General features: G+C 46.3%; 1 protein-coding gene across 5 annotated transcripts in view; it reads left to right on the top strand.

Annotated features, from left to right (window-relative positions):
* Positions 1-26440, top strand: part of GATA4 (GATA binding protein 4) — an 85363-nt gene that overhangs the window by 52299 nt on the left and 6624 nt on the right. For 3 of the 5 annotated variants that reach the window (XM_030938100.1, XM_010384586.2, XM_030938102.1), the window contains 2 exons: positions 22051-22220; positions 23216-23341. In XM_030938100.1, the coding sequence (XP_030793960.1) occupies positions 22051-22220; positions 23216-23341 (296 nt within the window). The remainder of the gene's footprint in view (positions 1-22050; positions 22221-23215; positions 23342-26440) is intronic. The other 2 variants (XM_030938101.1, XM_030938103.1) reach the window with 1 other exon arrangement.

The following is a 26440-nucleotide window of genomic DNA, read 5'->3' as shown; positions in this document are numbered from 1 at the left end:
TGCAGCGAGCCATGATCTAGCCCGGGCGCCAGAATGAGACTGTCTCCAAAAAAAAAGTAAAAAAAAATTTCAGCTTTACCCCATACAATGTCACCCAGTTTTCATGCCCATAAAATTGGAATAGAAACTACTCCACAGAAGCTAAGAAATAATATTCATAAGCATAGTACTTGGCATATAGTAAGTATCTACAAATGTTAGTCTGTATTTATTTGTTATTTATAGATGGAGTTTCATTCTTGTTGCCCAGGCTAGAGTGCAGTGGTGCGATCTCGGCTCACTGTGACCTCCACCTCCCAGTTTCAAGCGATTCTCCTGCCTCAGCCTCACGAGTAGCTGGGATTACAGGCCCCTGCCACCACACTCAGCTAATCTTGTATTTTTAGTAGAGATGGGGTTTCACCATGTTGGCCAAGATGGTCTCAAACTCCTTATGTCAGGTGATTCACCCATCTCGACCTCCCAAAGTGCTGGGATTACAGGTGTGAGCCACTGCACTCAGCCAAATATTAGTCATTAAGCCAACCATTAATAAATGCTAGCTATTGTCATTAAAGGAAATATTTAAAATAGGATCTTTTTTGTTTTACTTTTATTTTTGAAACAGGGTCTTACTCTGTTGCTCAGGCTGGAGTGCGGTGCTGCAATCATAGCTCACTGCAGCCTCGAACTTCTGGACTCAAGCACTCCTCCTGCCTCTGCCTCCTAAGTAGCTGGGACTACAGGTGTGCCCCACCGTACCCAGCTTTTTCATTTTTTTTAATTATCATTTTACTTTCTGTAGAGGCAGGGTCTTGCTCTGTTGCCCAGGCTGGAGTACAGTGGCATGGTCATGGCTCACTATAGCCTTCAACTCCTGGGCTCAAGTGATCCTCCTTCCTTAGCCTCCAAAAATGCTGAGATTATGGATTTGAGCCACTGTGCCCAGCCCCGGATCCAATAACATAAAGAGTTAGATTGTACAGGAGGCTGCCAAGTTGAATTAAGTGGGGTTTTATATTAGTGAGAATTTGCTTTCTTTCTCAGTATTAATCTACATTTAGGTCGTAGACCCCATATCCAACTTACTGTCTATAATTTATCTTACATAGGGGAGCACATAGGTAAGCAGAGACTAATGGGGTTATAGTCATAGTTTTAGAATATTTTAAAGATCTAGCTGAGGGCTAGGCATGGTGGCTCATGCCTGTAATCCCAGCACTTCAGGAGGTTGAGGCAGGAGGATCACTTGAGGTCAGGAATTCGAGACCAGCCTGGCCAACATGGTGAAACCCCGTCTCTCTAAAAATAGAAAAATAAGCCATGTGTGGTGGCAGGTCCCTATAATCCCAACTACTCAGGAGACTGAAACAGGAGAATCACTTGAACCCGGTTGTGGTGAGCCATGATTGTGCCACTGCACTCCAGCCTGGGCGACAGAACAAGAGAAAAAAGAAAAGATCTAGCTGAGGAAGTTGGGACCAGATGACTTTCTCCAGTGATGTCTGAACAAAAAGAAAAAATGCAGAAGCCAGGCATGGTGGCTCATGCCTGTAATCCCAACACTTTGGGAAACCAAGGCGGGTGGATCACGAGGTCAGGAGTTCAGGACTAGCCTGGCCAACATAGTGAAACCCCATCTTTATTAAAAATACAAAAAATTAGCCAGGCATGGTGGCATGCACCTATAATTCCAGCTACTCGGGAGGCTGAGGCAGGAGAATCGCTTGAACCCAGGAAGCAGAGGTTGCAGTGAGCCGAGATTGTGCCACTGCCCTCCAGCCTGGGCAACAGTGTGAGACTCCATCCATCTCAAAAAAAAAAAAAAAAAAAAAAATGCAGAAGCTACTTAGGTTGAACTCAGAAAGGAAGAAGGACTGTGGTTCAATAGTGTGTGTTCTGAGAAAGCCCTCACGGGGTTGGTCTCTAGTAATCTCTGGAAATAAGTGAATCATTCCAGCTTGAATTATCATGGTGTAAAATTTGTTCACTGAAAAGCAGGGGTTAAGTCTGCTGCCCTGTGAATTTCTGCCTGGAAATGCATCTGACCTATGGTGGCTGCTCAATTCTGAATGAGTTTGGAGAAGAAAGGAAAATGAGGAGTTACTTATTAGTTAGTTGTTATGCATTGTTGGTTTTTAAACCCAGTATATAATTCCTGGATATTCGTGCCACTTACTATTTGTTGTTGTTGTTGTTTTTATTGTTTTTGAGACAAGATCTTGCTGCATTGCCCAGGCTGCAGTGCAGTGGCGTGATCATGGCTCACTGCAGTCTTTACCTCCAGGGTTCAAGGAATCCTCACACCAAGTAGCTGGAATTACTACCATGCCCAGCTAACTTCTATATTTTTTGGAGATAGGGTTTTGCCATGTTGCCCAGGCTGGTCTTGAACTCCTGAGCTAAAGTGATACTCCTTCCTCAGTCTCCCAATGTGCTGGGATTACAGGCATAAGCCACTGTGCCTGGCCTCACTGAGTGTTTTTATGGGCTGGAGTCAGGATCCGAATTTCCTGTGCTTCCATCTTCACTGCAGGAGTGACATGGACGTGGTGTCCATCTCAGAGGAGCCAAATGGGCTTGCCTAGGCTTTTGATTCTTGTGAAGATGAGTGAATTGAAACCAGATACCTCTTAGATCTGTGAGCCCGTCTACCTCTGATGACCTGTGAGATTCAGTGAAGGTGAACACTCACTGTCAGGATGTTTTAACAGTTTTATTAAAAATCTGAATAGAATGTGAAACAAGGGGAATTGAAGGGTGATTATTTGTCCTGTTCTGATCAGGAGCTGGGGGCTTTGTCTGGCCTCCATGTAGGGGCCAGAGGACAAGAACTAGGCAGAGGTGTAGACAGCAAAGAGGAGGATGGATCCTGGGTCTTCAGGCCGCAGCCAGCCTGCTCAGCAGAGCAGTTGTGGGGAAAGGTGTGATATTTGGTGGTGGCATTGAGGCCCAGCGAACACTGAGCGCTTACGATGTTCCCCACTGTCCTGGCATTGTTTTGTTATTTATTCCAGCAACTTCCTGTGGGCAGGAACTGTAATGTCCATGGGCAGGAGAAGAAACCCAGGTCACAGGAACCTGCCCAAGGCCACAGAGGGCCCGAGGCTGGCGGGACCTAGGTCAGCCTGACCTCCCTGGCCAGTGCCCTCTCTGTTTGTCTCGTGTCATCTGCCCCAGGAGCTCCCATTTCAGGGCATGTGGCCCAATGCCCACTGAGGTGCAGCCCGTGTGCCTGGATGGCTGTCAGGGCGAGCTTCTCGGGCAGTCTTCCTTTCCTCTCGATTTGTTGCTGCAGGATTCTCCTTTGGTCCTGACTTCTCTGGTTTTTCGTTTCCTTACCTGTAATCTGTTCACTCTTGGTCAGCAAGAGAATAATATGGCAGCTACCACTGCCTCTGAGTTTCTTCCTGAAAGACTGAGTCTTATGAAGACCCGGTCTTGAGGAGTTTCCTGGCTGGATCAGCAAAGCCACCGTGACCCACATTTGATTGATGTATTTTGAGGCGACATTTATTCCCAGTGTTTATTTTCTTGTAAAAATGAGCACATTATTGATTAAAAGAGAGAGACACAATATCCAAAAAGTAGCAGCAGCCTAGGTGTCCATCCATGGATGAATGAATAAACACATGCGGTCTGTGTGCACAGTGGAGTATTAGTTAGCCTTGACAAGAAAGTCTTGCACTGCCACGACACAGATGAATCCTGAAGACATTACGCCAAGTGAAACAAGCCAGTCACCAAAGGGCAAATACTGTATGGTCCCACTTCTGTGGAGCCCCCCAGAGCACTCAAATTCATGAAGACAGAAAGTAGAACGGGGGTTGCCAGGTGGCGGGGGAGAGAGGGGAGCAGGAGGATGGGGAGTTAGTGTTTAATGGGTGCAGAGTTTCAGTTTTGCAAGATGAAAACAGTTGTAGAGATTAGTTTCACAACAGTGTGAACACATTTACTATCACTGAACTGTACAGTTAAAAATTGTTAAGATGGTTAATTTTATATGTATTTTATCACAATTTAAAATAAAGAAGAGAAAAATGGAGAGGCAGTGTACAAGCTTAGCTAGTAGAAAGTAAATTGTGAAAACCTTTTTCCTAACACCTCATTCTGTTTCCTTCTTTGGCCAAAGGTGTAAGTAGCATTAATGGAAGATTAGGTAGAACTATCCATCCAGAATTTGTTCTATAAGATTGCCTTTCTGGCTCTTCGCTGTTTCTGTCTGCCCAAGTCTCAGTGTTATCCTGCTATCAGAACAGGGCTGATCAATAAGGAGAAGGTTATCCTTGGTGAGGAGGTAGAAAATGGTGATTTTTAAATGTTGTACTACAAGCAGCTAGTCCGATTTTGATCTGCAAATTTACCATGTTTATAATCTGCATTAAAATTTTAAGTTACATTCATAAAATATAGCAGTGAATGCACTTTTATAATTTCCTTGGGAATGCAAATCAGATTAGATTAAAACTATCAACCGCGCAGAATAAAAGACTGTAGATTTTGTAGCAGCTTCATGCCCCACCTAAGATGTCTGCCAAGTAAGTGAAATTTATTTGTAAAAAGGCAGATTGAACTACTAGACGTTTTGTCATCGAACTATGCTCCGGGAGCACTGATTTCAGCGCAGGTGCTTTAGATGGAAGGAAGGCTGAGAGCAGGGTCTGTGGGGCCCCTAGTGCAGAGAAGCTCCATTTCACCTACTTTATATTTGATTTGTAAATGTTTGCTTGGCTAAAGAATTCCGAGGCTAGAGCAACAAAACAAAACAGAGAGAGGTTGGGAAGAAAAAGTGAAGCAACACCAAAAAATGAGCTGCTGCAAAGTAAATAAGTCAAGATAAAACAGATAATTCAAGATAGATGCGATTGCCATAAAGATTCATGAACACGTCAGGTGAACCTGAATCTGAAGGCTAGAGGAAGAGGAGCTGACGGAATTTGAGAAGGGTGTGTGTTTGGTCTGAAGAACAGGTGGAGACTTCCTGCGAAGGCTGGCAGAGTAAAGGTTTGCTTTCTCCCCCTCCTCCCTGAAGACCAGCACATCAGATGAAAAGAAACCCCCAAATCAAGTAAAACTTTTATCTGCAGTGAAATTAAGAGACAACTCATATCCCCAACTATAGAAAACTGCCAAATATAATATAAATCCAGACCACATTGAAGGAAAGACTTTAAGAGCTGGTGCATACCTCTCAGCTCTCCAGCCAGGAGTAAATTTCCCTGTTAATAAAATAAATGGGATAGGAAGAAAAGTGGCAATGTTTTCATTATTTGCAGATGAAAGACTGGTCAACTTCAGTAAACAAATGTAAGTTCCCTGTGGAGAAAGCTATAAAGCTTTACTGAAGGGCATAAAAGAAGACATGAATAAATGGAGAAAGATACTAGATGCTTGGATTGGAAAAGCTGGCAGCATTCTGTATTCCAAACTCCCTCAAACAAATCTATAAATTTAACACAGTCTCAGGAAACATCCCAACAAGATTTCTTAACTACGACGTGTCCAGCTGATTATAAAATTTATATGAAAGAGTTATTGTACAAGAATAGCCAAGATAGTTTTTTAAAAGGAGACTTAAGAAAGGGGAACTTGCCTTATCAGAAATCAAAACAAACTAGAGACACGCTGGCACAGAAGCTAAAGCAGTGATGTTCATTGCAGCCCTGTTGTGTGTAGCAGTGAAAAGTTACTTGCTGAAATGCAGCCAAGGTATTAGGAATGGGGAGGCTGTGGTACAAAAAGACTGGCATTAGCACTGAATCCTTTCAAATACCATCTACAGCTAAACAGCTGTGAGAATTATGGAGTAGAATGTGAACGTTATGTGTCTTAACAATACAAAAGTAATAAATCCTCTTCAAAGAGAGAAGTAGATCTGTGCTGATATGGAAAAATGTCCAAACAGATACGCTTCCCTGCAGAAACAGCTGCAGAGGAGTATTGATGGTATGATCCCACGTGTGTTCAGCACACTGCTCTGTTCTTCCCATACTGAGGGAGCCTGTATCTGGTGAGGATTATTTCCACCACCCTGATGACACAGGCTTGGCTATGAGACTTGCTTTGATCAAGAACATGTGACTCAAAGTCACTATACAACTTCCACAAAGAGGCATTAAGAGCCATTACATGGTTCTGTCCTTACTTTTTGCCTCCTGCCACAAGGCTGGCATGGACCACATAGAAGTTTTGCCTTCAACCTGCATGTCCAAGTGAAGTACACATATAGAGCTTCAGCCAGCTTGCAGCTGACATGTAATGTGTACAGCAAACAGATAAATATTTGTTACAGCATAACAACTTAAACAGCACCAAAACAAGAATAAGTGTTTTATGCATATGCATTTGAACATGGCTAAAATATATCTCCTATATCCTACTTTTCTCATGTGTATAAGCAGACATGTCCAAGGATGCCTGAGGAAGCATTGCTATTACAGCAAAAAACTGAAAACAATCTGAATGTATGTCAGTAAGTGTCTTAGTCCGTTTAGGTTGCTGTAACAGAGTATCATAGAATGTGTGGCTTTAACAACACTTACTTCTCAAAGTTCCGGAGGCCAGGAAGTCCAACGTCAAGGCACTGGCAGATTGGTGTCTGATGAGAGTCCCAAGCCTGCTTTGCAGAAAACCATCATCTCGCTGCATTCACACATGGGGTGGGTGTAGGGAGATATCTCTTCTGTCTTTTCTTTTCTTTTCTTTTTTTTTTTTTGAGGCGGAATTTTGCTCTTGTTGCCCAGGCTGGAATGCAATGGCGCAATCTCGGCTCACTGCAACCTCCGCCTCTTGGGTTCAAGCAATTCTCCTGCCTCAGCCTCTCCTGAGTTGCTGGGATTACAGGCATGCACCACTATGCCCGGCTAATTTTTGTATCTTTAATAGAGATGGGGGGGGGGTTTCACTGTACTGGTCAGGCTGGTCTCGAACTCTTGACCCTCAGGTGATCCATCTGCCTCAGCCTCTGAAAGTGCTGGGATTACAGGAATGAGCCACCGCACCCAGCCTCTTTCTCTTCTTATAAGAGCAATAATCCCATTCATGAGGGCTCCATCTGATGGCCAGTTCACCTTCCAAATGCCCAACCTCCAAATACCATCACATGTGAGTTAGGATTGCAAGATCTAAATTTGGGGTATTCACAGACATTTAGTCCATAACCATAAAGAAATGAACAAGTGGCCGGGCGCGGTGGCTCAAGCCTGTAATCCCAGCACTTTGGGAGGCCGAGACGGGCGGATCACGAGGTCAGGAGATCGAGACCATCCTGGCTGACACGGTGAAACCTCGTCTCTACTAAAAAAATACAAAAACTAGCCGGGCGAGGTGGCGGCGCCTGTAGTCCCAGCTACTCGGGAGGCTGAGGCAGGAGAATGGCGTAAACCCGGGAGGCGCAGCTTGCAGTGAGCTGAGATCCGGCCACTGCACTCCAGCCTGGGCCACAGAGCGAGACTCCGTCTCAAAAAAAAAAAAAGAAATGAACAAATAAAATGTGATTTATTAATACAATGGAAAACTATAAATCAACTCAAATAAAGCAGATCCATATGTATAATTAAAACTGGGAAACATAATAGGCAAAAAGAGACTGGAATTGTGGGTTACACAGAGGCCTCTACTGTATCTGCAGTGTTGTATTTCTTTAAAAACATCTGAAGCAAATATGGTAAATATAAAGATTTGAAAAAGCTGGTGGTGGGTTTAAGAGTGTTGGCTATATATTTTTTTTCTCAGTGACTGAAATATTTCATATTTTTTAAAGAAAGCATTCATGTAAATCTTTAGAATTGCAAAGTAATGCTTATGTTCTTCACAGGAACATTTATACCTGTGTGTAGAAGTATATAAATTAATTAGAAGGATATACACTAAATTCGATATATTGATTGGATAGCAGATGGCGGGGGAATAAACAGAATTGTTACAGTGTCCTTTATGTTTTTATGTAAGTTTAAAATTTCTAAAAATAAAAATGTTCATTAATGAAGTAGAAGATATCTGGAAAAATAGAAAAATTTTTAGCTACCTCTGCCCCTGGGGATGGGATAACGGTGATGGTGGAGACCTTTTGTTTCTTTCTTTCTTTTTTTTTTTAGACTGAGTTTCACTGTTACTGCCCAGGCTGGAGCGCAATGGTGCGATCTCGGTTCACTGCAACCTCCTTCCGGGTTCAAGCCATTCTCCTGTCTCAGCCTCCCGAGTAGCTGGGATTACAGGCATGCGCCACCACGCTGACTAATTTTGTATTTTTAGTACAGATGGGGTTTATCCATGTTATTCAGGCTGGTCTCGAACTCCCGACCTAAGGTCATCCGCACGCCTCGGCCTCCCAAAACGCTGGGATTACAGGCGTGAACCACCGCGCCCTGTTGGGACCTTTTGTTTCTATGTGACATTCTTCTGTACTGTTTTTTTTTTTTTTTTTTTTTTTTGATAGGGTTTTGCTTTGTCACCCAGGTTGGAGTGCGGTGGTGCGATCATAACTCGCTTGCAGGCTTGCAGTCCCGCAGTCCCAGGCTCAAGTGATCCTCCTACCTCAGCCTCTGGAGTAGCTGGACTACAGGCGAGGGCCACCACGCCCAGCTAATTATTTTTTTTTAAGAGTTACCATGTTGCCAGGCTGGTATTGAACTCCTGAGCTCAAGCCATACTCCGGCCTCACAAAGGGGTGGGATTACAGACCAGAGCCACCATGCCTGGCCTGTTTGAATTTTTGTAGCAATTAAAAATTGCATAATTTAAACACAAATTGAAGGGGACAGGGACTAAACACATAAATGAGAATTAGAATGCAGTGCCATGTTGAATGCTTTCACAAGTAGGAGCCTAGAAACCATCTTTTCCGACCGGGGGTGGATCACGAGGTTAGGGGATCGGGACCATCCTGGCTAACACGGTGAAACCCCTGTCTCTGCTAAAAAAAAACATACAAAAAACGAGCCGGGCGAGGTGGCGGCGCCTGCAGTCCCAGCTACTCGGGAGGCTGAGGCAGGAGAACGGCGGGAACCCGGGAGGCGGAGCTTGCAGTGAGCGGAGATCCGGCCACCGCACTCCAGCCTGGGCGACACAGCGAGACTCTGTCTCGAAAAGAAAAAAGAAATCATCTTTTCCAACTACTGCACTTTTGAGTTGTGGAGACCAGACCAAGAGAGGTGAAACGACGGTTGGCCAAGACGTCCACCTCTGCTTGCCTCTGGAATTGCGCCGGCCCCTGCCTTCATGTCTGGTCTGCGAGGCTTCTGATCGTGAAGCCGGCGGCGGACCCGGGTCACCGCATCAGGCGAGCCCCGAACAGCGCTTGGCAGGAACGCTGCAGCGCTGGGCGCCCTCTAGAGGCTGGAGGACCTTCCTCGAGGCCCCGGGAAGCGTGGATGTGGACCTGAAGGAGTGCTGGCCAGAAGACGGAGCCACCTTTCACCCAGTGCACCGCATTCCTCTGTCTTTAATGTTGGGCTTCCTCAGATTAGATTTTCTTTGAAGAAAGAGTTCTGCAGCTTAAAAAAAAAGTGACAGAAAAATCACTGGTGCAGAGTAAGGTATAGCATTAGCATTTGATCTGATATTATCTAGATGATTTTCACACTAGGAAGGACCCAAGTCATCTGGTCTAACACCTTCCTTTCACAAAGAGGATCTGAGGCCTATATAAGCAAAATGTGTGCTGCCCAGGTCCATGGCTGCAGGGCACTGTCTCCTGGCCCTGGAAATCTGGTCTTCATTCTTATTTTTTGTTTTGTTTTGTGTTAAATGAACTCAGAACTTAACAGATCCCTTGCAACTTGGCTTAGACTCCACATTTCATGCAAAAAGCTTTCAGGGTACAAGGGTAACTGGGTGAATTAGCAGGAGAAGAAGATGTAAAGTGATGGCGATTGGAGCTTAACCTTGGTTTGATTAAGTAATCCTCCAGAAACCCCCGAGAGGGGAAAACAGTCCCCACGTATAAATTTCTACACCCTTGCTCGCCTCCTCTTCTGAAAGGCGTAAATCTCCCCTGAAATGCCTCCCTAGCATTCAGGGCAATAAAGAGGTCACATTATATCTCCATAAATCTCCCAGCTGGCTGCTGCTGCTGCCATTCCAGAGGCGAAGGGGAAGTTGTTTCCTCCTGACGGCAGGCCATGGGCCTGGAAGGAAAAGCCTCTCCCAGCAGACCCATTGTCTCGGTCCCTGAGGGAGCTGCCCTGGCAATTTGTTCAATATTCCTTTTCCGTCCTGCCAGCTCCTAACTGGGGTTGCAGAGTCAAACGGCCCAGACTAGCCCAGCTTGTCTCCTCTGGCCAAAGCTCCATTGTGGTCTTCCTAATAAATAAAAGGAACCAGGACCATATCACTGAGCATTAGAAGCCAGGCCAGGGTTCCCCAGGGCTGAGTCTGGGGCTCCCTGGGGCAGGAGCTAGGGTGCTGTGAGAGATGACAGTGGGTCAACAGCTTTAGGAGTGCAGCAAAGCTAAGGACCCACTTGGGAAATGGGTTCCATTTTCTTATTAGGGAATTAAGATGCTTTTGTAGGAAAGTAAGGTGGGAGAAAAGATGCTTTTGTGGAAAAATCTGAAAATGGAACCTGCCCAGCTTTAAATTAAAAATGTTACTGCATGAAAGAGTGATGATGCTAGCCCATAACATATTTCTGTACTTTATTTAACATACAAAAGAATCATAGGCCAGGTGCGGTGGCTCACACCTGTAATCCCAGCACTTTGGGAGCTTAAGCCTGGCAAATCACCTAAGGTCAGGAGTTCAAGACCAGCCTGACCAACATGGTGAAACCCCATCTCTGCTAAAAATACAAAAATTAGCCAGGCATGGTGGTATATACCTGTAATCCCAGCTTTTGGGGAGGCTGAGGCAGGAGAATTGCTTGAGCCTGGGAGATGGAGGTTCCAGTGAGCCAAGATCATGCCACTGCACTCCAGCCTGGGTGACAGAGCAAGACTCTGTCTCAAAAAAAAAAAAAAAAAAAAAAAAAATCACTATCACAAATAAGAAATACATTAACATTAAAATAGTTGAGTATTTAAAAGTTACACAACAGCAAACAATGAGAAGTACCTCCATGAGCCACCAAGATGCCTCCCTGGAAACAACCAGTATGATCAGTTTCTTGTCTGTCCTCCTAAAAATGTTCATTGTATATATAAACAAATCCATGTATAGATTCTTCTCCCCTTCTTTTTGTAAGAGAATATCAATGTATTGTCCATGCCTTCTAATATTTCACAGCATATACTGGCAAGAATTCCATATCAGTACATCAAGACCATTGTTTATGGCTACAAAGTATGCCTTAATTGAATTAACCGGTCCTGTATTGATGAACGTAAGAGTAGTTTTTCTAGTCCTCTGCTATGGAAAAACATGCCATAGTGAATCTCCTTGTATATAAACCATTTTACACAAAAGTAATCTGGAGGATAAATTCCTGGAAGTGGAGTTTCTGGATCAAGTGACACATGCATTTATACTTTTGATAAGATATTGCTAAATTGCTTTCCCCACTGGCTGTGGGGCTGTACCATGTCACGCTTCCCATCAAGACCCAGAGTGTCTGCTTCCCCACATCCCCCAACCCCAGGGCACACTAAAATGACTGAGGCAAGCTGGGAGGAGCCTAGAGAGGGGTATCATCACAACACAGTGACTTGGAAGAACCAGGACCAGTGCCAGACTTTGTCCACAGCGTGACCAGCAAGCTCTTCATGTACCTTCTACCCTGGCTAGGACTGTACCCCGAAGGGAGGGGTTCTCCCTTTCTTTCTGTAGGGTGGGAGGAATAGTTGGTGCCATAGCGATGCCTGAGCCCAGATGGGGCTGCCACTGTGGTGGGGAGGCAGCTGGGCCCAAAGTGGAAAAAGTACTTTGTATTTTTTCTTTCAGACCGGGAGGATCCCAGGAAATGGAAGAAAATAAACACCTCCGATCCTGCAGTGCCTAGGCAGAGATGCTTGTTTAATTAACTGCATATTTAACTAATTTAAACCATGTTACAGGAAGAGAAAATATGAAGAACATAGTCTATCCAGTTGTCATTTAATAAACCAACTCCAATTCCCGTATGGCTTTACTGAAACTTTGTTTTGTATTCATTCTTCTACCACTGGGCATCTTGGTTGTTTCCAGTATTTGGCAGGAACATCTGAAAAATAGACATTTTCCCTTTAAAAACAAGGTGTTCCAGTGAATTAATTAGAGCAGTTTTATTGCTAGCAAGAGTGGGCTGGCTTTTAGTGCAACGCGGTGTAATTTTCCATATACATCCATTATATATGATTTTACATACACACATATATACACACATGTATGTGTACACACACACACACGGAAACTTCTGGCCCTGCATAGATAATTCTCACAGCTGAATTATGGTGTGTGTCCAGGAACAGGGCATCCCAGTGGCCAGGCAGCCCGGCTGGCCGGAAGCCCAGCTCATTTCGGCCGCCTCACGGGACTCTAGGCACTGGGTTTGTTGAAACTCGATGGTTCTGTGTGCAGAGCTTCTGTTATGTGCAGAGCTTCTGTCGTGAGCGGAGCTTTTGTCGTGTGTGTGGAGTTTCTGTTGTGTCTGGAGCTTCTGCTGTGTGCCAGGTGCTACAGGTGGCGGGGTCCAGCGGAGAGCAGTGTGGTGCTATGGAAGGCGAGGACTGGGAGCTCAGATGAGGCACTTGCCCGGCCTGCTCTGCACCTTGGTTTCCTCTTCTGAATGTTCACGGAATAGCCCAGACCCAGCTTGCAGGTTTTAAGACTGTACCACTGTGCCAACTGCCCCTTGCTCCTGGACCCTCACAGCCTCTCACACAGCAGGACTGGGGATGTGCAGAGCGAGCCAACTCAACAAGGCAGTGGACAGGGAAGCGGCGGCGGGGGCGCCCTTTGCATGCAGTCCCCAGAGGCCAGGAAGGAGTAAATATTTGCAAGTGCTGTTCCCCGGCCAGGGCTACCCTGGCTGTATCTGAGCTTGAAGCTGGAAGTCCCAGGAGCTGCAGGAACCAGCGCCCAATGTGGTGTCCTGGCCTCTTTCCTGGCATGCTGCGTGTGGCTTGTCTGGGAGGGGGCAAGTAAGCCGTATTACCTGTCAGCTGGGACACTAGGGAGACACGAAGAGGAGGGATCAGCATGTCAGGGATGCAGGTCTGACAGTGAGGTCTGCAGAGGGTTGCCACACACCCTGGTGTTAAGATTGTGCTTTAAGAATAATTAGTAATGTGCCCCCTCAGAAGTGTCCCATTTTGTATGGTGAGTCACAGGGCTCCCAGATTAACCCGGGGAGGGGGACAGCACAAAGAGGAGAACATTGTCCCAGGTTTCGGGGTGGGGACTGCCGGGCAGGGTCTCTGCAGACACAGCAGCTGGGAGGCCCAGGCCCCTCCACTCTGGGACTGATCGTAGCTTCCCACACGGAGGCCCCCAGGAAAACTCCACAGCTCTTTCACCTGAGGGTGACAGCCGGCAAGACAGTCTTTGTAAAAAATGTATTGGTATAGGGGCTAAATGCCGGCATTGGGGAGAGTTTTCAAATAGAAATGTAGAGCTCACTGCAGTCTTTCAGTATTCCCTTCTTTTCTTTGTTCCTTTTCCATTTTTTTTGGAGACAGGGTCTCACTGTGTCTCCCAGACTGTACTACAGTGGCATGATCACAGCTCACTGCAACCTCTGCCTCCTGGGTTTGAGCAATTCTCCTGCCTCAGCCTCCCGAGTAGCTGGAATTACGGGGGTGCACCAACATGCCCACCTATTTTTTATATTTTTGGTAGAGACAGGCTTTCACCATGTTGGCCAGGCTGGCCTTGAACTCTTGACCTCAAGTGTTCCACCCGCTTCGGCCTCCCAAAGTGCTGGGATTACAGGCATAAGCCACCATACCTGGCCCTTTGCCCGTTTTTAAAATGGTATCCCAGCCTGCAGTTCTCTGGTGGGAAGGGACCGTGGTGACCATTTTCTGGGAGTCTGCATGTTTAGTGTCGAGATACAGCAAATGAAGTCATTTTCACCACAATGCTTTTGTTTCATTTGCTTCAAGAAAGTGCTTGTGGCCAGAAGTGGTGGCTCATGCCTGTAATACCAATACTTTGGGAGGCTGAGGCGGGAGGATTGCTTGAACTCAGGAGTTCCAGATCAGCCGGGGCAACATAGTAAGACCCCATGTCTACAAAATGCTACAAAAACTAGCTGAGCGTGGTGGTATTCACCTGTAGTCCCAGCTACTCAGGAGGTTCAGGCAGGAGGATCGCTTGAGGCCAGGAAGTCGAGGCTGCAATTAGCTGTGACTGAGCTACTGGACTCCAGCCTGGGTGACAGAGCAAGACCCCATTGCAAAAAAAAAAAAAGTCATGTGAGAGTAATGCAACAGTCCACAAGTTCACGGACTTAGCTCTATGGCATTGTCATTGCAGAGGCTCAAATTTGAATTCAGAAGCATCCTACATTTCTCTTGGAGCCAACAACTGATCCTGCATTTTATGGGGAAATCTTTATGCCATAATTATAGACCCACGTGTAGGGGTTCTTGAAGGTCTCAAAATCTAATCTTGACAATGATGAAGGCCAGGAAGCATTTCCCAAGTGGGTGAGCTGAGAAGCATGGAAACCGAGATGCTGGGACACTTCTGGGATCAGACACGCTGGGAAAACAGAACACGCTTGGGCTCTGGACTCCTATAGCCCTTGCTGCTCACAGGTCAAATCAAGACTGATTTTCTCTCTGCTGCCAGCTACTGCCGCTGGGGAAAGGGTCAGGGATGGCCAAGAATCTGTGGGCAGAGCTGGTGGGACCCTGGCCTGCGGTTAAGAGGCTGACTGGCCAGCCTGGGTTTGATCCCATCTCTGCTGTTGATTAGCTCTGTGGCCCCGGGCAGAATCTGTTTTCTAAAGCACATGAACATTCCTCCATTGCCATCCCTCTCCTGGACTGGCCTCCCACGCTGACCCTGCTATGAGCACAGACCAGGCAGGTGCAGAGGTGCTGGGAGTTCTTAGACCTCCAGGGAGGAGCCGCTGGGGCCCAAGGTGTTGGGGCTGGAGCCTTTCCACAGTTCCTCCCGTGACAGGTGTGGTTGCATGTTACAGCCTTCAAGCTCATCTTTCTCTGTCATTTGTAAAACGTCTTTGCGTATGAGCAGGTGTATTTTCCTCTATCATTTGATCTTCAACCTCTTCCTCCTCTGTCTCTCTGTACGTCCCCCCACCCCCATTCTTGTTTTTGTCTTTTTTGTTTTTTTTTTTTTTTTTCCTTTCACAATGTCCTTGCCTGTTTGTGATTCAGGAAAAAGAAAAAAAAAACCGAGTCACATTCCGTCACTCCAGCCAGCCAGCGTCCTGGGGTCTTGTGCTTTATAAGGGTCAGAAGCAGAGGCCTTGGACTCTGTGGGGTGACTCTGCAAGGTGGGCGGTAACCGGTAACCTCCTCTGTTCAGCAGCTGCAGGAGCTTCCAAAATAGGTGATTTCATCCCCTCGCCGGAGCCCGCTGGAGCTGTGTGGGCCTCCCCGAGACAGCCTCCTGTCACAGGCATCTGCCGAGCCTGACGAAGCCCAGAAGACGCAGGGCTCAAGAGCTGCCAGGAAAACCTCAGGCTTTGTTTGGGCCTCGTGCCCCACACGCAGGCGCCAGCCGCAGGGACAGATCCAGGCCTGTCGGGAAATCCAGGCTCCATCTCTAGTGAACTCTGGATGGGACGTGGGCCTGGGGTTCAGCAAGGGACCTCTGGGCGAGGCTGAGACTTCGCTCTGAAACGTTTTTAGTTCCCAGGGAATGGTCTCTGGGCAGGTCCCTCCCCTCCTGCCCAGTCTGGGACGGGGTCTGGCCTTTTCCAAGAAGCCTTCTGGGTTGCATCTCCTTGGCCCCCCTGGCCCTTCTTGTGTAGCACTGCCCAGCTGCCCCGGGCACGGGCCCTTTCCACTGTTGATGTGTCTCTCCCTGAACGTCCATTATGCTGAAGATCTGAAGCTGGAGGTGGTGGACTGGGCACCGGTGTGAGGCCCAGGCCCACTGCAGTTTGTCACCTCAAAGGTAGCGATTAGCTTTGAGTTGTGCATCCCCAGCTAGACCAAAACAACTTAGGGCAAGGAGTTAGCGTGGGTTTTTCCACCATGTTCATTATGTCTAGCACTCGTACAGGGGCGCGTAGACAGACACATGGCAAATGTTTGAGCTTCAGACATTGCAGTGAAGGGGCCGAGACCCATCACCTCTGCCTCCAGGCATGAGGGTGAGGCTCTTTCCAGCGCAAGCTGGGGCTCAACACCAGCTCTCCCCAGCAGATGGAGGTCTGAGGGGCGCATTTGCAGGAGAGCAGACCAGGCTCTGTGGCGCCGATGGGGCGGCAGTAGTGGCCTGAGCTGTCTCCCCAGCAGCCAGCAGTGCCCAGGGGAGGGAGTGGAGAGCGGAACCGTGACCCTGGCCTCTGATTCCTCTCCCTTTCTTCCTCCCATGCCTTCCCTCTCCCAGCCCTGATTGGCTTCCCCTTGTTGGGGTGGGTGGGTTCCCCAAGATGGATGGAGCAGGTCAGAGGAGAGGAGAGGTCGCAGTCTTTGCCTCTGGTTGCGTCAGTTCTTTGTAGGGAAGTCAGGGGTGGGATGTTTCAACCTCCTGGCCTACATTCTTCTTTCAGGCACTAGGGTGGGAGTAGTTTGCCTTAATTCATAGGAACATCCATATTGCACTGGATGTCTGAGAAATCAGACTATCAGACTTTGTTTCCTCTTTAAAAAAACTTTGTTTTAGCAAGGTATGGATGGAAGTGAGGAGTGAGATCCCCATCCTTGGAGTTAGGACATAGTTTATTTTGTGCTTTTCATTGCTAAACTAATCATTAATTCATACTTCCATGAGCAACAACTTGGAGACCGAGTAAGTGTACACGGTCAGCCTTGCTGTCAGTTGGTTCCCGGCTTGCAGTCTCAAACCTGATGGCTGAGAGCGACAGACAATCCTGAGCATAGCCCCAGTGGTCTAAGAAAGGTCAGATTCCCCAGTCTCCTAGCTCTTTTATCTGTCCTCCCCTCCTCCAATAACCAGCGCCAAGGTTTGTCATGGTCTCTCCCATTCCCTCCTGACCCCTCCAACTTCAGCCTCCTAACAATAATCCATCATTGTTATCTCATTTGATGTTTGCAAAGCACTTTACAGCCATTGTTGTAAGTTTTTCCTCTCATTTGCAAAGTACTTTACAACCATTATTACAAGTCTTTCCTCCAAACGTGGGTGATGCCTTCCAAGTGGCTGGAGCAGTTCCTGGGATGCCAGCACTGGGTGGGAGGGGCTGCATCCGAGGCCACAGCTGTGCCCCCTGGCTTCAGAATCATTCTTCCCTCTCAGTACCTTTCCTAGGAAGGAATGAGAAGTGGTGCTTACCGAGGTTCATACCAGATGTGAGTGCTAGTTTGGGACTTAGTGCTGTGTTTGTCATTTAACATTATAGGGTCAACATTTTCCTCTATGATTACCTTGTTTTTATAGTCATTGTTTAAAAATGTGTGTAACATTTCATTGACCGGGTTGGATGGCAAGATTTTGTGGTCAGAAATATGGAAACCTCTGCAGATTTGGAGGTGTTGCAGAGTGTCTGTTGGGTGTCTTTAGGAAGCATAGCCTTTACTTGGGCTGTTTTGGTAATCCCCGACCCTTCTATCACAGTGGGACTTTTATGCTGGTGGGAATTCCACACTTTCTGCCCTAGACAATTAGGGTCTGCCATGAGTCCCCCACTCTGCTGAGGGTATGTTCTAAAAACAAACTGAGTAATATTATTACTCATTATTGATATTCAAATCCAAGTTGTCCAAATAGATCACTAGCATTCTGAGACCTGGGTTTCCTCCTAGCTCCTGTGACATCTAACAGAGTGATTAAATAGCAGATGCTCAGTAAATATTTGTTGGTGACAAGTACATATTTGGCAACCTCCAGTGACTTTACCTGGACAGTAAAATAGTTGCTTGAATGCGTGACCCAACTTTGACGTTTGCCTGCAGGGGCTTCCGAGGCAGACCTGTGTGTTGGGTTCTCAAGGCAGCCAAAGGTGAGTCAGCAGCTGAGAGGACGCTCCAGGGATTCCTGGGTCCTTTAATAAGATTCTGGGGGGCACACGGTTCTGGGGTGGGCACGGTGGCTCACACCCATAATCCCAGCCCTTTGGGAGGCTGAGGTGGGAGAATCGCTTGAGCTTAGGAGTTCAAGACCAGTCTGTACAACATAGTGAGAGCTTGTCTCTACCAAAAATACAAAAAAAAAAAAAATTAGCAAGGCATGGTGGCAGGCACCTGTAGTCCCAGATACTTGGGAGGCTGAGGCGGAAGGAGTGCTTGAGCCCAGGAGGTTGAGGCTACAGTAAGCCAAGATCACAGCACTCCAGCCTGGGGGACCGAGTGAGACCCTGTCTCAAAAAAGGTTTTTCTTTACATCAGTGTAGTGTGGGAAGAAGAAAAAAAAACACTCCATTCCTGCATATAAAACAATAATTGTGAGAAGAAAAGAGAATCTCCCCACCGAACAAGAGGAACACATTATGAGATGTTTTTGACTTAAATGAACCAGAATGTAGGAGAGAAGCCAGTTTGCTTATTTTTAAGAGTGTGATTCTTTATCTGTTAGAGCAACATACTGAGATATTTGTGAATAAAATAATAGAAGTCTGGGATTTTCTTCAGTAGCACAATATGGAGGAAAGTGAATGGAGGTATAGATAAAACAAGATTGACCACAAATGATTGGAAACTGGATGTGATGGTTAAGTCAGAGTTCTCTTTCATATTCTGTCCACTTCTGAATATGTTTGAATTTTTTCATAATAAAGGAAAATAGGGCTGGGTGCAGTGGCTCATGCCTGTAATCCCAGCATTTTGGGAGGCCAAGGCAGGAGGATCACTTGAGCCCAGGAATTTGAGACCAGCCTGGGCAACATGGCGAAACCCCATCTCTACAAAAATTAGCTGGGGATGGTAGTGTATGCCTGTAGTCCCAGGTACTAAGGAAGCTTGCGGTTGCAGGGCCCCCTGCACTCCAGCCTGGGTAACAGAGTGAGACCCTGTCTCAAAAAAAAAAAAAAAGATAGAAAAAGAAAAATAGGCTGAGGCAGGAGGATCTCTTGAGGCCAGGAGTTGGTGGCTGCAGTGAGCTACGATTGCACCACTGCACTCCAGCTTGGGTGACAGAGTCCCGTCTCTAAAGAGAAAAATAAAATAAAAAAGGAAACCAGAATGAGAGAGTTGTGCTAGGTTTGGACTGGAAAGGTGATCTTACAAGGCCTCTATGTCCAAGTGTCATTCAGGCCAGACTGTGCGTCTTGGTTCAATCTTGAGATGGTAGTGCCACCTAGTGTTTATTGCTGACACCCAACAAAGTGACGACGTTGCCTGTGCCCCCCTCCTGCTGTGGAGTTGGCTTGGTCTAATGTCCTTTTGTAAATTCCTGGCCTTTCGAATCCCCTCATGAGCAGGCCTGGATGAAAGAAGTGAGGCTGACAGGCCATAGGCACTGACTGTAGAGGTGGCAACAGTAGTGTTAATTGTGGGGGTCCAGCTGTGAACAAGTCATGGGCAGGAGTGGCCGCATCTCATGTATGGGTCTGAGGGCAGGCGACCTTGGTAGAGGCTGTCAGTGTGACCCAGGTGTAAAAATAGCCTCTGCTGTGACGCCTGTGCTCCGCTCCCTGGCCTGAGCAAATAGCCCCTCACACCTGCACACTGTTTACTCGGTGTGGACACACAGCTACCTGTTTGCAGGTGCAAATGACTGTTTGTGTACCCAGAGTTGGGGGGAGGGCCCCCCACCATGCTTTTCTCTGGCCCACATTCCCTTAGAGCAAGTAGCTGGGCCACAGAACTAGCAAAAGGTGCAACCTTAACCCCCTCCCGGGCTGGGTCCTGTTGGAAAGAGAGCTCTTCACCACCTGTCCTCCCAACTCGATAAAAGCTCCCCTCTCCACTAGAGAAGAATCTGCCCTTGCCTCTGGCAGCAGCATAGGAAGAATCTGGAGACCAAGGTAGATGTGTTTAGGGACAGCAAATTAGGATAACATGAAGTCAGAGAGACTTCTGGAGATTGTGAGCCAGGCTTTATATAGACTACAGGGAATAAGAAAACTGGCCCAGCCTGTCTCATCAGGGTGAGGAGAATGGACACAAGTGGAACCTGTCAGTTGTAACGTTCTGTAGACATGGACGATGAAGGTGATGGCGGGAGGAGTGAGCGAGTGAAGGGAGCGGCAGACCCAGCAGCCTTGTGGTAGTCGGGGAGACGCTCCGCTCCTGTGAGCAGCTCTAAGGTGCCATTGCTTATAGTATACACCTTTATTTTATATACCAATAAGCAAGAAAAATGTCAAACTATGATGCAGCAGCCCATACAGGTATATTAAAACAGAAAAAATGAATGAATGAAGCGGTTTTTTTGCTGGACGGTTAGAAAATTCCAAAAACTTAAAATAAATCTAGTGCCTTTGACTCAGAAATTCCACTTCTCGGATTGTATCCTAAGGAATAACTAGAAATGCACAGATTTATGCACAAAACAAGCAGTGTTTACGTAACAAGAATCCAAAATTGGATGAAAATTAATAGTTGGGCCGGGCGCGGTGGCTCAAGCCTATAATCCCAGCACTTTGGGAGGCCGAGACGGGCGGATCACGAGGTCAGGAGATCGAGACCATCCTGGCTAACACGGTGAAACCCCGTCTCTACTAAAAATACAAAAAACTAGCCGGGTGCGGTGGCGGCGCCTGTAGTCCCAGCTACTCGGGAGGCTGAGGCAGGAGAATGGCGGGAACCCGGGAGGCGGAGCTTGCAGTGAGCTGAGATCGCGCCACCACACTCCAGCCTGGGCGACACAGCGAGACTCCACTCTCAAAAAAAAAAAAAAAAAAGAAAAGAAAATTAATAGTTGAATGATACTAGTTAAATGATGGCACGTTTATATGATGGAATAATGATATGTGTTTATAAAGAATTTTATAAAATGAGTTTATAAAGAATTTCTCATTGAGAAAATGTTTTGGTATTAAGCAAAAGACCCACACAGACTCAGAATTATATAGCTTGGCAAAAATATATATCAACATATGAAAGTTTCACAAGCTTGGGTGTGGTGTACTCACCCAGTACTTTGGGAGGCCAAGGTGGGCGGACCACATGAGGTCAGGAGTTCGAGACCAGCCTGACCAACATGGTGAAACCCCATCTCTACTAAAAGCACAAAATTAGCTGGGTGTGGTGGTGCATGCCTGTAATCCTAGCTACTTGGGAGGCTGAGGCAGGAGAATCGCGTGAACCCGGGAGGCAGAGGTTGCAGTGAGCTGAGATTGCGCCATTGCACTCCAGCCTGGGCAACAAGAGTGAAACTCCACCTCAAAAACAGAAAAGTCTCACAAAGGGCTGGGCACAGTAGCTCATGCACAGTAGCTCAGGCACAGTAGCTCAGGCACAGTAGCTCATGCAGGTAGTCTCAGCACTTTGGGAAGCTGAGGCTAGAGGATCACTTGAGCCCAGGGGTTCAAGGCTGGACTGAGTTATGATTGCACCACTGTACTCCAGCCTGGGTGACAGAGTGACTCTGTCTCTGATAAAAAGAATAAAATACAGTCTTACAAAATATACAATAGAACCAAATGCTGAAAACATTAGTGACAATCTGGATTTTCCTTATATATTTTGGCACTGATTTTCCTAAGGTAAATATTTATACCTTTATGCAAAGGGAAAAGTAATCTTACTAACTTTGAAAAGGAAAAAGAGAGCGCAAGAAGGTTTGCGTGGACCTCAGTGTGAGGTGAGAGGCCTGGGGCTGCAGGCTCTTAATGTGATATCTGGACTGAAATCCAGGTGTCCTGCCTCCCAGCCCAGGACGCGGCTGATCACTGCAACCTTTCCTCTTCTCATGCTCAGGGGAGCTCACAGTGTCTGGGATTAGGGGGCAGGGGCTGAAGTCAGAGTGAGGAAGAGCAAGAGCAGCCCAAGGTGGTCTTCTCCTTCCAAGGAAAGTGTATTGTTTCTGCACTCTCTAGATTCTCAGATGTAAGAGATGGGCGTAAACAAAGAATTAATCCTCTGTGTCTTTTCTTGTCTGTTCTCCCCAACTCAGTAGATATGTTTGACGACTTCTCAGAAGGCAGAGAGTGTGTCAACTGTGGGGCTATGTCCACCCCACTCTGGAGGCGAGATGGGACGGGTCACTATCTGTGCAACGCCTGCGGCCTCTACCACAAGATGAACGGCATCAACCGGCCGCTCATCAAGCCCCAGCGCCGGCTGGTAAGCACCTGCCTCGCGGCCTCCTCTGGGCACCTGGCTGCAGGGCTCTCGCCTTGGTGGGACACCCTCTGGTTTTGATTTTGGAACTTGAGGGTGTGGATCAGGGGATTAGATGGGTGAGAGCTCCACCATAACTCTCACAACTTCAGAGTTAGCTGGAGCCACCAGAATGATCCAGGCTGTCCAGTTCAACCTCTTCAGCACACAGAAACGTAAAGTGAGGCTCAGAAAAGCTAGTGGCCTTGCTCACAGCCACTAAGGTACTGAGTCTCCCATCCAGGTTTCCTGGTTCCCACTCCAGTGTTGACTGGAGTGTCTCCTCCATCCACACCAGCCCTGCAAGGAAGGTCACCTCAGAGGCTGGTCTCTATCCTGACCTCAGTTGATCAGTTAGCAAATCCCAAAGCTCAGAAGTGCAAGCAGCTTGTGCTGGGCCCCGTGGCTGGGGAAGAGTTTGGGCCTGGGGCTTGGTTCTTGGCTTCATGCTCCTTTTTAATATAATTTGATTCTGATCAACACCAACCAGATTGCACTATATTAAGGAGGGAAGAACAGAGGGGATACACCCTGGTGCCTCCCTTTCTTGAGGTCCCAGGGCCATTTAGACTTTGATACCGTTTGGACACCATGATTCCTCACTCTCCATCTGTGCCTGGCACCTGCAGCTTCTTTCAGGAGAAGCTTTCCTTCCGGCAGTGTCCGGCACCCACTGGGTTATTTGCCTGATGGTGAATGATGGTAGGACTGGAAACCAGGTCTTCAGTGCCCACGTTCACTCTCCTCATGCAGCAGCAACCTTGTTCTGATTTACTTCTCGCAGTGGCTCAGGTGACAGGAGAGTTAGGTGCTGTCACAGGTCAGAGATCTCATGCAGGGTCATTAGGGCCCAGCCCTGCCTCCCGTTAGGGAGGCCCAACTCCGCAGTCGCACGCGAGGTGGAAGGGGCAGTGCCCCCCTTTTACTTGGACATGAAGGGTCTGTTTCCTGTCTTGCAGTCCGCCTCCCGCCGAGTGGGCCTCTCCTGTGCCAACTGCCAGACCACTACCACCACGCTGTGGCGCCGCAATGCGGAGGGCGAGCCTGTGTGCAATGCCTGTGGCCTCTACATGAAGCTCCATGGGGTACGTGGGTCCCACGCCCATGCGGCATCCTTGCCTTCTGATGCCCATCTCTCAGTCATCACTTGTCTTCCTCCTTTGGACTAGCATTCATTTTCCCTTCTTAACAAAGATACTTAGATTTGGAAGGGACTTTCAACAACTTTGCTGGCCTCTTCCGTCCTTTACATTGCTTAAGTGAATTTTCCATTTTACAGATGAGCAGGCCATATTTATGTATAGCAGCTTGGTAGGCAACAAAGGCGGCATTTCGATTCAGTGGATAAGAAGCTTAAGGATAGTTGCATTGACAAAATTGGCTGTTCATTTGGAAAACAAAAGGAAAGCATCACCTCCACCTCCTACTTAAACAAAAATAAACTTAGGTGAATGAAAGATATTAAATGTAAAATATCTTTGAAATAAACTAAAAGTAAGGCCAGGCATCATGACTCATGCCTGTAATCCCAGCACTTTGGGAGGCCGAGGCAGGAGGATTGCATGAGCTCAGGAGTTCAAGACCAACCTGGAAACTCTGTCTCCACTGAAAAAAAAAAAAAAAAACTAGCTGGGCATGGTGGTGCATGCCTCTAGTCCCAGCTACTTAGGAGGCTGCGATAGGAGGATGGCTTGAGCTTAGGAGTTTGAGGCTGCAGTGAGCTCTGATTATGCCACTGCACTCCAGCCTGAGTTACAAAGTGAGACCCTGTCTCCAAAAAATAAAAATATTAGACAATAAAATACTACAAAAAAAAAAATCAGACGATAAAAACACTGGAAGAAAATGTAAGGGGAAGTATTTATATAACTTTGGGGATGGGAGAACTTCTTAAACAATATTTTAAAACTTTTTAGCCATATAAAAATAGTTAGATAGATTTGATTTTGTAAATATTTACTATTAGTGCCTGGAAATGATAGCTAGGGAATGTAAAGACCAATACACACAGTACCAGAAAAAGGGTTAATATTTCCAGAATTACAAGGAGCTTCTACAAAACTCTTTACATTTTTATTGGAACATTCTCCATTATACAGTGTTAACAAAAAGGCAAGGTGCAGAACACTACTTACTATGGCACTATTTTTATAAATATGAGGAAGAACATAATTTATACGTGGTTGCTTCCATGTACACGGAACACCTCTGGTAGGATATGTAGAGGTTGGTCACATGGTCACATGTATGCATATATGTGTACATGGGGTGCCTCCAGGAGAAAAACTGGGGTCCTGGGGGGAAGGGATTGGAAGGACACTCTTTTTGCTGTGTACCCCCTTGGTACCTTAGACGGTACATTTGCAAGTCTTAATTGTTCAAATACAAGTTAAATTAAAACCAAACCAGAAACAGATAGACCTTATAGCCTAGTAAGAAAAGAACAATTGATCTTTCCCCCACTTCCCCCAAATGGGCAACAGATACAAACTGACACCTCACAGAAGCTATCCAGATAGCCATGAGCATGTGCAGACATGCTGAATCTCACTAAAAATCGGGGAAATGTACCTGAAAATGACCACGAAAGTCCCTATGTTGCCCATATATTTGGCAAAAATTAAAATGTGTGCTGCTATGGATTTGGGGAATTAGATACTCTCATGTATTATTGATTTGTATTTGAATAACTGCATCTATTAACTTAGTGGTATTTTAAAGGTTAAAACCCATAAACACCTTTATATCTGGCAGGTCTACTGTTGGGAAACTAGCCTATAAAAAATAACCAGTACATGATGACCTTTGGACCATTTATTGCTGCATTGTTTGTGGTGGCAAAAACTAGAAACTACCTTAAAACCCCATAAAGGAATGGTTGAAAAAATTCTGGTATATCCCAAAATGTGGAATATTGAGGAGAAATTTAAAAATAGTAATCTAGAGCCATGTATCTTGATCTAGAAAATGAAAAAGCACATTGCAAAGAAATATATGTAGCATGACCCCATACTATGAGTGTTGAAGGCGCAGTAAACACACATACATATGGGATGAGTGGACAGACCAGCGGATGGGTGAATACATACACACAAATATACATGTATAGGTGTATTAGTCTGTTTTCACACTGCTGATAAAGACATACTCAAAATAAAAAAGTGGTTTAGGGGACTCACAGTTCCACATCGCTGGGGAGACCTCAAAATCATGGCGGAAGGTGAAAGGCATGTCTTACATGGCAGCAGGCAAGAGAGAATGAGAGCCAAGCAAAAGGGGTTTCCCCTTATAAAACCATTAGCTCTCATGAGACTTCCTCACTACAGTTAGAACAGTATGGGAGAAACCACCCTGTGACTCAATTATCTCCCCTCAGGTCCCTCCCACAACACGTGGGAATTATGGGAGCTACAATTCAAGATGAGATTTTGGTGGGGACACAGCCAAACCACGTCAATAGATACATATGTGTACACGTGTTTGAGAATTTTTTTTAAATGTAAGAATATATAACAGGCTGTTAAATCCAGTTGCCTCATTGGGATAGGATTTACGGTAGTGGAGTGAGAGGGCTGTTATTAACTTAATCTCGTGTATCTTTTCATGATTTCTTGTTATAATGAACAAACAAATAGCTGAAGTTATGAACATTCATAAGAAAACATTTCTTTCTGCAAAGAATATATATAAGGGTGTTTGTTAATCACTGTAATAGCAAAAATGGAGGGGAAAAAACCTTTGGAAGGAAAATGGTTAAACTATTATTCTTCAATATGGGAATGGTACAAGAAACTTATTGGGAAATATTATATAGGTATTCAAAAGATAATATTCTCAGAAAATAAAACAATAAAATTACCACATGATCCAGCATACCATTTCTGGATATATACCCAAAAGAATTAAAGGCAGGGTCTCGGAGCTATTTGTACACTCCTGTTTATAGCAGCATGGCTCACAAATGCAGAAAGATGGAAGCAACGCAAGTGTCCACGGGGAAATGAGCGGGTACACAGAGTGTGACATACATACACGTAGGGTATTATTCAGCCTTAAAAAGGAAGGGAATTCTGGCCCCTGACACCACGTGTCAAATCCATGGAGGCAGAAAGTAGAATGGAGACTGTCAGGGGCTGAGGAAAGGGGGAATGAGGAGTGATGTTTAATGGGTATGGCGTTTGAGT

Source organism: Rhinopithecus roxellana, chromosome 9 (genome assembly GCF_007565055.1).
Source record: "Rhinopithecus roxellana isolate Shanxi Qingling chromosome 9, ASM756505v1, whole genome shotgun sequence".
Lineage (NCBI taxonomy): Eukaryota > Metazoa > Chordata > Mammalia > Primates > Cercopithecidae > Rhinopithecus > Rhinopithecus roxellana.
Note: the sequence above shows the minus strand (reverse complement) of the source record. Positions and strands in the feature narration are given on the sequence as shown.